Below are 14,693 nucleotides of genomic sequence, written 5' to 3'. Positions count from 1 at the left end.
AGAGGATGGACACTGGATAGATACTGTGGGTCAGCTCAGCAGCACTGGAGAGGATGGACACTGTACAGATAGATGCCATGCTGACTGTTTGGCATCTAGCTAAGCCCATATTAACACTAAGGAAACTGGTGTGGTCATATAGGTTAGCTCAGCAGCACTGGAGAGGATGAGCACTGGACAGTATAGGGCAACTCAGCAGCACTGGAGAGGATAGACACTGTACAGATAGAACAACTCAACAGCACTGGAGTGGATGCATGTTAGCTCAACAGCACTGGAGTGGATGTACAGTATGTCAACTCTACAGCACGATGCCAGAGTCTACTGTAGTGTGGAAAAGAGATTCTGCACATGGGGCCCCTCCAAAGCTGTGAATTTGCCTATGGCCACAATAGTGCCCTCCGTTCAACCAGTGCCACTGGTGGCTGCCATCCTAGCTAACCTCTTGCTATGGCTTCAAAAAGAAATGGAAACAATGGGTGGGCTGTAGCGCTGCCCCTATGTATGTGCCTTTCTCGTGCAAATAATGAGGGAAATGCAGTGTTTTAATACAATATTGTTTATTGCAACAATAAGTGTGGACATAAAGGGTAATTGGTAAAGTGATGTTCTGTACCAGTGTTATTGGTGACACACTCAGGATACTAGGGGCCCCTTGGGGGATTAGGGGATCAACGGACCCCCTTTGTACCATAAACCAGGTTGGCTTATGTCCCCTAGCAGCTGTGTGTGTGAATGTCCAGTGGGAGTTCACCTACGCTGTGTGGATTCACAGGTGGTGCAGGTGTTACAGTCTCCTTCTAATGTAAACGGTGGAAAAGTCAGGTGGAGGTGTAAGCAGTGAGCGGCGTCCCGCTGAACTGCTTCTTACCCTATTCGTTGCTGTGATGCGGTGGTCGTGGGTCCAGCTCCCCTCTGCACTTAGTCACTCCTGACTAGAGTGCGGGTGCTCGACCTAATTGGTCCGGGAGGTTGTTGGTGTGATGGTGTAATGTTCTGTGAGCCTATAATGGTGAATTTTGCAGTGGTTGACACAGTTTGCTTGGTTCGTGTCAACAACTATGTCGATAACTGTGTAGTCTTTAATGTTGTTAGAGGACATGATCTCATGTCTATATGTGGATTCCGTTGCTATGGGGTTGCTGGTGGTCTGCATGTTGTCGTTTGTGTGGGTATTATTTAAAATAGAGAGATAAAGTTGGTGATTATATTTGTCATTATTCGCCTATCTGTAAATTGTTGTGGCATGTGTAACTCGAGATGACTGATCTCTGTGTCCTGGTCTGTTGCTGATCTGTGGGATGTGGTTGTGTTGGGTATTGGGGATGTGGGTTAGTCTTACTGATCTTGTTTATGTGTGTGTATGGGCCACGTTGATGGATGACAATATAGATAATGTCAGAAACTAAGTCTGTCATATGGACCTATTCTCTTTTTGTGTGCGACTGATGTGCTGGTCGTCTAGTGATCAGGATTTAACCTTTTACTGTCACGTTATGGCCGCTATGGTAAAATCAATGTTCAGTCCTGCTGGTTCAAGTGTTTTGAGGGTGTAAATCAATTTAAGTTCTTCTCGGTCAAGTCTTTTGCCATGGTCCCCCCCTCTCCATATTGGTTTTACTTGTGTGATGATGGTAAAGTTTAAGGTGCGTGGGTCTTGTCCGTGTGTTGTTTTGTAGTGTGATGAGAGGCTGTGTTGTTCATATCCTTTCTTTATGTTTCTGATGTGCTCCGCAAGTCTTATTTTAAATGGTCTGATTGTGCGGCCCACATACTGTAGGCCGCACGGGAATGTCAGAAGGTATATGACCCCCTTTGTGTTGCAGGTTAGTTCTGTTTTGATGTTGAAAGTCTGGTTTGTCCTTGTGGAGGTGAAGGTGTTTTTGTTATTTGTGGTGCTGCATGTTCTACATCCTATGCACGTTCCACATCGGTGGAATCCGTGTGTGTCTGTCCTGTTTTTTATTTTACTTTGTTTGAGTTCCTTGGGTGGTATGTGTTTTTTTTACTAGGTCTTGTTTAATGTCTGGTGCTTTTTTGTAGACGATTTTGGGATATTTGGGTAGTATGGTGCCTAGTGTTTTATCCTTTAGTAGAATGTTCCCGTGTTTATTGATCAGTGTTTTTACTTTGTTTGCTGATGTGCTGAATTGTGTGATGAAATAAATGTTGTTGTTCTTGTCTGTGGTCTCTGTGTTTTTTGTTGTGTGTCGGGGTTGTATTAGTTCATTTCTGTCTCTGTCCTCAGATTTTTTGTATGCTTCTTCTATCACCGTGTCCCTGTATTTTTTCTCTTTAAATTGGAGTTTCAGTTTCTCAGTTTTCAGTTTGTGTCCTGAATGTTTGTTTGTTTGAACAGTTGCGTCTTAGCCTGGTGAATTGCCCGAGTGGTATACTTCTGAGCCAATTGTCATGGTGTCCACTGTCTGAGAGTAGGAAGCTATTTACATCTACTTTTTTGTAGAACGTCCGGGTTTCAATTTGTTGTCCTTCTATGTGTATTTCTAGATCTAGGAATTCAACTTTAGTTCTGCTGTATGTGGTGGAGAAGACTAGGTTTTTGTTGTTGTTATTGAGGTATGTTATGAATTTTGATAGGTCCCCTTCGGTGCCTTGCCAGATGAATATGATGTCATCAATATATCTTTGCCAGAGGACCAGATTCGCTCTGAACCAGTGTCCCTGCCATATGCATTCCTCCTCCCACTTGCTCATGAAGAGGTTTGCGTAGCTCGGCGCGAATCTGGTCCCCATGACGGTCCCTGTGTGTTGTAGATAATAATTGTGGTCAAACCATGTGTAGTTGTGTGTCAAGATGAAATTGATCGATTGAATTATGAATTCTCTCTGTGCTGTCGGTATTGTGTAATCTGTTCTGAGGAAGTGTTCTGCACTGTTTGTACCATGTTTGTGTTCAATGATTGTGTATAGTGAAGGGACGTCACATGTGACTAGCCACCTGTCGTCTGTCCAATGTATGTTTTGAAGTGTTTGTAGTGTGTGTGTTGTATCCTTAAGGTGTGATGGTATGTAGAGTGACTAGTGGTTGTAGAAATTGGTCGATGTATTGTGATAAATTGGAGGTGACTGAGTTGATTCCGGAGATGATTGGTCTGCCTGGTGGTTGTGATTGATTTTTGTGTATTTTTGGCAAATAATAGAAGACTGGAATAACTGGGTGTTGTGTATTGAGGTATTCGAATTCTTGTTTGTTGATTATCCCTAGAGATAATCCTTCATGAAGTAGTGTCTGTAATTCTCGTTTATATTGCTGTGTTGGGTCGGCTTTTAGTCTATGATATGTGTTGTGATCTCCTAGGATCCTTTCTGATTCCTTAATGTATGCTTCCTTGTTAATCAGTACAATACCCCCCCCCCCTTTGTCCGCTGGTTTTATGACTAGGTCTTTGTTGTCCTTCAAATCTTGTAATGCGACTTTCTCATGTCTGTCTGTTGTTGTCTCTTCTGTGCGTTCTGGTGTCCATTTGCTCTAGATCTTGTACTAACATGTCTTCGAATGTCTTTATGATGTGTCCTTTTGCGTGTGTGGGATTGAATGTTGATTTTGGTCTGAGTGTGGTGTGTTTGAATTGGTCTGTTTGTGTTTCTGTTGCTCTAATTGGGTTATGTGCGAAAAATTTCTTTAAGGTGAGTTTCCTGGTGAATGCATGTATGTTTCAAATTTATTGAGTTTCTTGCTTGGGGCGAATTTAAGTCCTTTCTGTAGGACTGTTTTGTGTGTATCTGTCAGTGTTGTGTTGCTTAAGTTGAATATGCCTTGATTTAAGTCTGTGTCTACTCTTGTTGTTTGGTTTTTATTTTTTTGGCCTCCCCTGCATCCTCTCTGTCTTCTCTTGCCTTCCTTTTGTTTGGTGTGGGGGTGGGTGCTGTGTCTTGGGTTAGGCAGGTTTTTAGGCCTGCCTCCAGATCTAAAAAATCCAGATCCCAATGTTCGTTTGCCTTCTGATCTGCTGTGTTTGAGTCTGTGTCTGGTAATGTTTGTTTGTTCCTGAATGTTACGTGTCCCGCTTCTAATGACTGCCTTGCTGTGTTCATGTAGTCCTGATCTTCCATTTCGTACGTCGAGAATGATGAGTGGTCTGAGTCGGAACATGATTGATCTGTGCTGCTTGTACTTGTGTCTAGATCTGAATTTGATGTGTTGACTTGGTTGTGCTTGTATGTCATGTATTGCTGATATGTCAAGGGTTGTTTACTCTTTGGATGTATGTATGATTTTGTCTGTCTTGCTGTGGTCTGTTTTGTCGGGGGTTGAGTGAGTAAAGTTTTGGGTTGTACTGATGATGTTCTCTGTCGTTTGTTTTCGTATTGTTTTTGTTTCTTAGTCATCTTTGTTGTATTCTTGTGTTTGATCCCCCATTTGTCCCTCAGAAATTTGCGTTTCTTGGTTTCTATGATGTGGTCCTCCCTCTTTTCTAGTCTTTGTTTAGTCAGTTGCTCTATATCTTTGTACCCTTGTTCTTCTTTGTAGGGTTGTAGGGTTTGGTGTAGGTCTGTTATCTCTGTTGTCAGGTCTTTCTCGTGTTGTTCGATAATTATCTGAACTAATTTTCTGGAACAGTCTTTAAGAGTCTGGTTCCATTTGTGCATAAATTTTTTGTTGTCAAGGTTATGTGTCGGTTGTTTTTTAATTGTGAGTCCTTTGGGTATGGTGTCTTAATCAATATACCATTGTAGTAAAAATGGGTCCCACCATATTTTGGATTCGTGTTTGAGGAGTTTTTCTGGTTTTGTTATTTGTAGGAAGAAGTCCTGTCCTTTCCCTAGTGCGGCTGATGTTTGGTCAAATGTAGTAAAGGTTGACTTGGCCCTATCTATCCTGCTGTCCCTTAATGTGAAGAGGCCCATATGTTGATCCCCTTGGGGAATTAGGGGATCAACGGACCCCTTTGTACCATAAACCAGGTTGGCTTATGTCCCCTAGCAGCTGTGTGTGTGAATGTCCAGTGGAAGTTCACCTACGCTGTGTGGATTCACAGGTGGTGCAGGTGTTACAGTCTCCTTCTAATGTAAACGGTGCAAAAGTCTGGTGGAGGTGTAAGCAGTGAGCGGCGTCCCGCTGAACTGCTTCTTACCCTATTCGTTGCTGTGATGTGGTGGTCGTGGGTCCGGCTCCCCTCCGCACTTAGTCACTCCTGACTAGAGTGCGGGTGCTCGTCCTAATTGGTCCGGGAGGTTGTTGGTGTGTACACCGTCCCCACCGCTCTTGTTTGTGCACTTGTGTGGACGACTGCAGCCGCAGCAGCCTCTGCACGCTCCTTCTCATGGTGTGGCTCCACTGACACTGAGTGGAACGTGACTTCCGGGTGTCAGGTCTCGCGAGACCAGCGATGATGCCCGGGGTCATGTACTCCAAAAAGAAATGGCACTCCAAACTTGACATTAAATGCATACACCTCTTGGATAATTGAAGTTTATAATGTTTTAGAAAAAATAAAAATGTCCTCTGTAGGGAGTTTCATCACCAGGTGGCGCCAAAAGACAAAGTCTGACTTCATCGTACCTCTGGACTGACACAGTGCAGTCTCAATTGAACCAGTTAAAGTAAACAAGAGAAATATATTGCTGTAAATACTATTAAAACCAACGATAACTGATACCTAATTTTTATAAAGCACAACATGTTTGTAAAATAGAAATCAGCAGCATAGTATTTGTGGTAAGATACGCATGCTTAGGGCCAGATGTATCAAGCTTCATAAAGTGATAAAGTGAAAGGAGATAACAAAGCAGCCAATCAGCTCCTACCCAGGGGCAGATTGGCCCACCGGGAAACCGGCTCATTTCCCAGTGGGCCGGTTCTGATTTGTCCGCTTTTTCCCTATCTGGCCCACCGCTTTCCCCTGGCTGGGCCGCGGGCCTCGGACCACGCTACCACATCGGTTAGTGCCCGCGGCCGCAGCCACCAACTCCTGGCTGCCCAGTGCCCACAGTCAATATTGCTGTTAGTCGCTTTCGGGTGATGTCACTTGGTACTACAGTGTTACTATGCCCACTTTAGGGTGACCCGGGACTGAGCGGCTTCAGCATGTGTGGCCGCAAGCAGCGTGGCACCGGACGAAGCTTGGTAAGTGACAACCCCCCAAAGCCAGGAGCCGGGTCCCGGCTCATTAGCGTTAGCAAAGCCAGCTCACCCCCACTCATTACCGTTACCCCCCCGCTCATTACCGTTACCCCCTGCTCATTACCATTACCTCCCCCCCCCCCCCGCACTGGGCTGCTTGCGGATTTTTCCCGGGACGGATTTTGTAGCCAATCCACCCCTGCTCCTACCTTTCATTTTCCAAACCCAGCCTGTAACATGACAGTTAGGAGCTGATTGGCTGGCTGTTTATCATTCTCCAATGTATTAATTTTTGAAGCTTGATACATCTGACCCTTAGTAATAATTAGCTTGAAATAATATCCCGAGCCTTACTAATGTACAACTGTAATCTCATTATTCACATAAAGGGTTACAGCTGTTAGTAAAGTGCTGACTGCAGCAATGTCAGAACGTATATGCTGGTCAGTATGGTACAAAGGTCATAGGACAAAGCCTATCTTATAGGGACAGTGTAATCTACGGCGGCAGGGAGTGAACTAAGTGTCCTGTGCTGGCTCTTGTGTGTGCTGAGAGTGTGCATTGTGCATTGGAACCAAATTGGGTCGGAATGCGCTGTAAATTACTGGGAGAGTGGACTGTACGCAGCGCTAATACATAGAATGAGTGCCCAAATTATTGTGACCACTTGACATTTATACGCAGATCAGCCATAATTTGTTGTTTCCGCTAGAGGGCGAGATAGCTATAAAAAGGGAATGCAGGACAAGTGAAGCATCAACTGCACTGTGTTGCTTGTGAAGAAATGGGCAAAAAACTTGATTTAGCGCGAGATGATTGTACAGTAGGCGCTCGAACCGTCGGAACCAGTAACAGTAAAATGGCTGCACTTGTGAAGTGTTCAAGAGCAGCAGTTATTAATGTTTACAGAGAGTGGACTACCAAGCAGAAAACCAGGTCTCAACGTCAGGCTTGTGGTCGTCACAGGCTACTGAATGCTCGATCTGAACGGAGACTTGCCAGAGTTGTCCAGTCCAACAGAAGAGCCACAGTACGTCAAATTGCAGGGAATCTTAATCAAGGACCAACTGCGAAGGTCTCTGAATGAACTGTTCACTGCACATTACACCGTATAGGCTGTGGAAGCCGATGACCTGTTAGAAAGCCTCTACTGTCTGCCTCGAACAAGAGCAGACGTCTCAAGTTCGCAAAGGAGCACGTCTGAATGGCCAAGGGTATTTGAGTGTTATCGCAGATCAAGTACATCCTGTTATGTTAATGGTGTACCCTGCCGGGGATGGATACTTCCAGCAGGACAATGCTCCCTGTCATAAAGCTGGCATTGTCCGCAGATGGTTTGAAGAGCATGACAGAGACTTTACCTTGCTTAGTTGGCCCGCATAATTACCAGACCTCAATCCAATTTAGAATCTGTGGGATGAGATCGAACGGGCCATCAGGCAGCTGGATCCAGTATCATCAAACCTTAATGAATTGGAAAGTGCAGTTCATCGTATATATGGTCTCAAATTCCTCATACCACCTACCAACATCTCATAGAGTCCATTCCAATAAGATTCCATGCAGTATTTAGGGCAAAAGGTGCTCCAACATTGTATTGAGGGGGTGGTCATAATAAATTGGCCCCTCAGTGTATAAACATAGTGATGTATGTGAGTCATAGATTAGTTGCTATAAACGTATCCCCCTCCAATAATAACATGCTGTTTACATCCGTGGCCATATACAGTATATGAGGTTGTAGAGAAATAGGAATCCTGTAGGGTTACATACATGTCAAGGCAGTTAGGGGCAAATTTATGGAATCTGGTGAAGTGATAGAACGACCGGTGATTACGCACGAGCCAATCAACTACTAACTGCCCCGTTACAGGCTGGGTTGGCTGGGGCATCACCAGCAACTTTATCACTTCACCGAGCTTAATAAATCTGCTCTATAGTCTTGTCACTGCTATATATAGATTTAGAGTAATGTGACTTGTGGAACGATTGATACATTTAACCATTTGCTGGAGAGTTAATTCACTTTCGACCCAGTTCTGGAAGATATCATCAATGTACCTTATAGAGGGATGCGGTCATTCGTCAGACTGCATTTAGGTCTACAGTCATTAGGTCGACCCCACTAGGTCGACTGGCAGGAAGGTCGACCTGACTTAAGGTCGACATAGGCCAAGGTCGACATGACTTAAGGTCGAATTTGCATAAAGGTCGACATGAGGAAGGTCGATTGGTCATAAGGTCGACATGGGTTTTTCACTGTTTTTTGAGCCAACATGTGCCGACAGGCGGTATTTCATGCCCTACCATCCATTAGGGCGTGGTGGGAGAATAAAATAGTGTGCCGAGCGCAGCGAGGCGCCGTGCCCGAAGCATTGCGAGCGAAGCGAGGGTCCGATTCTCATTGCCAACTGTGTCCATGTCGACTGTGTCGACATTCGGATCCAAAAACAGTGAAAAACCCATGTCGACCTTATGACCAGTCGACCTTCCTCATGTCGACCTTTATGCAAATTCGACCTTAAGTCATGTCGACCTTGGCCCATGTCGACCTTAAGTCAGGTCGACCTTCCTGCCATTCGACCTAGTGGGGTCGACCTAATGACTGTAGACCTAAATGCAGTCTGACGAATGATCCCATTCCCTTATAGAAGCTTGCGATTTCCCAATTATGTATGAAGCAATTTGTATACACCAGGGCTACGGTTGAGCCCATTGATTTCCCAGATGCCAAGAAGTAGGTTGATCCCGGGGGTAATAACTAGGGGACCACTGCTCTACCATTGATGAGAAGGGGACAGCTACTCCAGCACAGATGACAAGGGTTATGGCTGCACTCAGCACTGAGAACAAAGGGGACCACTGCTCTGCCAATGATGACAATGGGACAGCTACTCCAGTGCAGATGACAAGAGTTAAGCTTCCAACACGCGGTAAGAGTTTTAAATGATACTGTATGGCCATTTTTGACCAATCGGAACAAGCAATCGTTTCAAAACTTCCTGCGTGTGAGCATGATCACGATCCAATGTGGGTACCTTCTGAGCCTTCATCTAGCTCATTGATTCATTTATCAGGTGGAGGGTGCACAATTTGGCACACATCGTACCATGTGTAGGCATGATGAACAATGTGCCAATGATGTGTATAAGATTTGCAGTCATTAAATGACCCATCTAACTCTGTAATCTTTACTCAATCATTCTATGTGTGTGTGTGTGTGTGTGTGTGTGTGTGTGTGTGTGCGCATACCTCCCAACTGTCCCGGCTGCCGCGGGACCGCCCCAGTATTTGGACGAATAGACATCTATTCATGCCCCACAGCAGTAAAAACGGGAGGCTAGACCTTGCGGGAGCGTCACAAGTATAAGCCATGCTCCCTTTGGCTAGGGCTTGCCCCCAAATTTTCAATGTGCCTATGGCGTGCGGGCCAGCATCTCTCCTCCAACTGCCTCAAAATTGGGAGGTATGTGTGTGCATGATATTGTTTGGCCAGGAGTGTTCTGGCTCTCAAGGGAAATCGTATAAGAGGCCGAAGAAGTTCAAGGGAAATCAGTTCTGACTTGTGCCCCAGACAATTCGGACTAATGTATGGGGGCCGTCAGAATTTGAGGAGAGGTGGATGCAGAGTTTCAGTATTGTGCAGTGTCTCTGAGTTTACAGATTGGTGGTTGTTGTGAGAGCCTCCGTCCTCTCCGTCTCTCCAGTCAGCCTCCAGCTGTCACCCTTGAACATTACTCTTCAAAATATGAAACTTTGGACATATAGGGGGAAATTTACTAAAGGAAATTTGTAAAAAAATAGGTGTATTTGTATTTAGAAATACACTTATTTTTGACAGTTACAATCCTGAAAATACGGCAATTCGTATTCGTATTGATGTGCTATCAATACGAATACGAATTGCCGTATTTTCCGGATAGTAAATGTCAAAAATAAGTGTATTTCTAAATACAAATACAATTTTTTTTTACAAATTTCCTTTAGTAAATTTCCCCCATAGTGTAAGGGGGGTATGGAACACTCAGCTCCAGCCCTGGCTATGATGACCCTAGTGAAATACACCAAAATAACAGCATAATAATCCAGGTTGGGATCATTTGGTCTACAGCATGATGGTTGACATGGAAAAAGGTCGACATGCGTCTAGGTCGACATGGGAACACGTCGACATGGTTCTAGGTCAAAAGGTCACTAGTTCGACAGGTTGTTAATTCGACAGGTCATTAGTTCGACAAGGTCTAGGTCGACAGTCAAAAGGTCGACATGGGGTTTTTCACTGTTTTTTTACCTTAATGTCAACACAGTCGACATGGACACAGTTTAAATTGCACCGTATCGCTCCCTGCGCTCGCGATGCGTCAGGCACGGTGCCTCGCTATGCTCGGCACACTATTTTATTCTCCCACCACACCCTAGTGCAGGCATTCCCAACCACGGTCCTCAAGGCACACCAACAGTGCAGGTTTTGTAGATATCCAGGCTTGAGCACAGGTGACTTAATTAGTATCTGAGGGATTCTGATACAACCATCTGTGCTGAAGCCTGGATATCACTAAAACCTGCACTGTTGGTGTGCCTTGAGGACCGTGGTTGGGAATGCCTGCCCTAGTGGATGATAGGGCATGAAATACCGCCTGTTGGCACATGTCGGCTAAAAAAAACAGTGAAACACCCCATGTCGACCTTTTGACTGTCGACCTAGACACTGCCGAACGAATGACCTGTCGAACTAACGACAGGTCAAACTAATGACCTTTCGACCTAGAACCATATCTACCTTTTCCCATGTCGACCTAGACCCATGTCGAGCTAATGGTGTAAACCTAATGACACAGTTGCCTACCCTCCTGCATTCAGCAGGAGACACCCTGAAATAGCAGCAATCTCCCTCTCTCCCTCATTAGTCTAGCAATCTCCCTCATGTCACCTAGCCCACATTACACTTTAAATTTGGGGGGGGGGAAAGGAATGAGAGATAGATACATTTACATTGAATCATTTACCAAGTACAGTAGCTCTTACTAACTGCTTTGGGGCTCATCTACATTTGTAAATAAGTCATTCTAAAAGATTCCTCTCAGATGTAGCAGTACACACCCACGCATCTAGGTGCCACGTTCCTAATCTCTTTTCACAATCTCTCCATATATAGAACTAGACACGCCCTTTGGGTTGAGCATGACACGCCCCCTCAATGGGGCGATGCGCAAAATTCTACTACCAACTATAATCTCCCTGAAACTGGTTTTCAAACGTAGGCAAGTATGCCTAATGACTGTCGACCATCATGCTGTAGAGTAGACCAAATGACCGCATCCCATTAATCCATGGACACTGTTGCTACAGATGTCTAATAATCTGCGGAAGTAAATATTATGTAAGAGTAATCATCAGTGTTACCATAAATGGGCAGAAACAGTAAAACGAGATTTTATCTAATGATACAAATAACACACAGAGATGCTATGCAGTAACATAATATTTAACTTGCTAACATTAATTACTGCTCTGTTCCATATCCTAAGAGGTTAATGTGGGTGTAACAGCTTGCAGGAAATGCTACTTTGAACCGTCCACAATGTATAAGCTCTGGCTCTTATCTGCAGTGTATACATTGTGTTCTCAGCCTCTGTTCCTTATTCTGCTTCTCAGTCTTATGTGTCTGAGCTCACAGACATGGACTGCACGCTGGGGCTCCTGTATCTTATAGCTGCGGTCCTCCTACTCCTACTGATCAGGAAGGTGTTTGGGAGGCGAGGAAACCTTCCTCCAGGCCCCAGACCTTTGCCTATCCTGGGAAATCTCCTGCAGCTGAAGAGCAGAGAGATACACAAACCTATACTGGAGGTGAGTTACTCTGTGTAAAAAGCTGTAACTAACAAGCATGTTTGTCTAGGGATGGCCATCAACCATCGATGATTTGAAATCATCAATGGTTTATGGCTGATGTCGGATGCTTTCGCCATCGATGTGGGAGAACCAGATGGTTTCCCTACATCGACGGCAAAGGGGAACCGATGTTTCCTCTTTTTTTTTTCAAGGTGCCAGGACACAGAGCATAGCTCCGCCCACGACACCCAGAAGTCCCGCCCCCAAGTTCTGTTTTGCCCACGGCCATTCAGTCAAATATAATGTCAAATATAATGGATGAACATCGATAGGTAAAACTATTGATGGTTCTAAATGTAATAGTTTACCACTATTGATGGCTGGGTGCAGACTTACCATCGATGGCCACCATTGATGGTGTCTGCACCAATGGCCATCCCTAGTAATGACAGACACTTCCTAAGAGCAAAGGAATGTTAATTACATATTTAACTAGTCATTTCAACGTTTGAATCAGCCCCTTAACCCTTTGAGTGCCATGCAAAATAGTCAAAAAATAGGTGTGGAAATTGCCAAGCAAACATTTTTATTCATCATAATGACCTATAATGTTTACCTTATATAGGACATATAATCTTTTTTACACAACATTATTTATTTGCATTTATATAACAAATGTGAGCGACCCTGGCAATTTTAGCAGATCTTTTGAACATCTCTCACAGAGATGTTGGCAATCAAAGGGTTAATCTCCTTTGTGATCTTAAGAGCAGTGAGCAGGGTCAGGATAGGCTAGGTGTGTCAATATGCCCCACCCCCTATCAGGAAAAGTTCTGCTACGGGAAAGGGCAATCAGATCGGCTCAGCATGGGGCTTGATGGGGTTGGGGGTGTGGCTCAGTATAGGCGGTAACAGAGGAGGAGTGGTATGTTCGCATTGTTGAGGCCACTTCCCGCTACACAATGCTGGGTACTTATAAGTTGGTTGGGCGCCCAATTAGCCTATGGACGGTAACGTAGGAAAATCGCATTGCATGCGTTGTGATGCGATTTATTAATGTAATTTTTTTTTCACCACAATATCGCATTGCATAGCATCGCACCTCCCGCAAAATCGCATGCAATCGCATGCGATTTTATCGGGTGTGCGATGCCATTACATGAGGTATACAATAATATGATTGTATGTAATAAAAATAGCTTTTACGCACCCCCCACTATCCACGCCACCCCGAAGCGTGGCGAGCGGCGGCGGAACGCGTCCTTCCACCTTTCGATACCCCACTATCCACGTCGGCGTGGAGTTGATTTTATATAGTGTGGCGAGCCACTGAGCCAGAAGCGTGGCGAGGAGACGCGGATTACTTTGCATGTATTCCGCATCCCCTCGCAGGGCTCGCTGCGCTTGCCACACTATATAAAGTCCTCTCCACGCCGACATGGATAGTGGGGTAATGAAAATTCACCGGACGCGTTCCGCCGCCCCTTGCCACGCTTCGGGGTGGCGTGGATAGTGGGGGGGGGGGGGGTGCGTTAAACCTATTTTTGGGACATACAATCATATTATTGTATACCTAATGTCATGGCATCGCACACCCTATAAAATCACATGCGATCGCATTCGAGTTTGCGGCAGATGCGATGCTCCGGGGCTGAGAGAGCAGTGAATAAATTACATAGGAAAATCGCATCGCATCGTACGACCCACGGCGATGCGATTTACCTACACAGAATAGCCCACTAAGCAAATTGCTTAGTGGGCGCCCAACTAACATATAAGTACCCAATGCTGATATTACAGGCAATAAACACCAGTGATCGGAGCCACAATGATTCAATTCAGCAATCATATCATCAGGCCGTCATTTATACTCTAAGGGGGTGTACAAACGGTGCATGTACATTCTATTCAATTCTGATGCAATACCGATCGAATCGCACGGCGCTGTTTACACATTCAATTTAGACTATATCCTGTAGTACAGATCTAAGGAAGGGAGGGGGGGGGGGATATGCCCAGCTTTTCGGGGGGCTGGGAGTGACACCCTTCGAGCGAGGCATCATATGGGCGGAAGATTTACTGTAAAAGTGCAGAGAGATTTGAGGTTGGGAAGGAACGTGTTCGGTACTTGGGTATTATCACGTGCCCACGATGTTCATCTTAGTACATCGCATGCATCGCATCGCATGCGATATAACCACATGCGGTGCATGCGATGCGATCCGATTTTTAATTGTACAAGCACCCATTAGCACCCTAATGGGTGCTTCCAATGTTAAACGCACACCCATTGTCCAAGCCACCCCCACTATCAACGCCAACCCGACCTTTGCATACCCCCACTATCCACGTCGGCGTGGAGTTGACTTTAGATAGTGTGGCGAGGGGACGCGAATGACTTCACATGTATTCCGCGTCCCCTCGCCACGCTTCGGGCTCGGTGGCTCGCTGCGCTCGCCACACTATCTGAAGTCAACTTCACACGACGTGGATAGTCGCTGCGTCGCCATGCTTCGGGTTGGCTTTCATAGTGGGGGTCGCGTTGACAATGGGAGGGCATTTAACATTCTGGGGGCATTTAACATTGTATGCACCCATCAGGATGCTTGTACAATTAAAAATGGCATGTGATCGCATTGCATGCCATTTGCTGGCATGCAATGCGATATTTAATTGTGACGGGAAAGTCGGGAAAGTTGCATGCCATTGCATACCTTATTTAGTGGTATGCGATGGGCACCTTGACAATACACAAGTACCGCATGTTCAGTCTATT

General features: G+C 45.3%; 1 protein-coding gene across 1 annotated transcript in view; it reads left to right on the top strand.

Annotated features, from left to right (window-relative positions):
* Window positions 1–11,697: 11,697 nt before the first annotated feature.
* Window positions 11,698–14,693, top strand: part of LOC146036050 (cytochrome P450 2B1-like) — a 42,459-nt gene continuing 39,463 nt past the window's right edge. The window contains exon 1 of the mRNA XM_083159821.1: window positions 11,698–11,935. Coding sequence (XP_083015947.1) covers window positions 11,765–11,935 — 171 coding nt within the window. The 5' untranslated portion in view covers window positions 11,698–11,764. The remainder of the gene's footprint in view (window positions 11,936–14,693) is intronic.

This window comes from Crinia signifera, chromosome 9 (genome assembly GCF_055691185.1).
Source record: "Crinia signifera chromosome 9, ASM5569118v1, whole genome shotgun sequence".
Classification (NCBI taxonomy): domain Eukaryota; kingdom Metazoa; phylum Chordata; class Amphibia; order Anura; family Myobatrachidae; genus Crinia; species Crinia signifera.
This window is presented reverse-complemented; position numbering and strand designations above follow the sequence as displayed.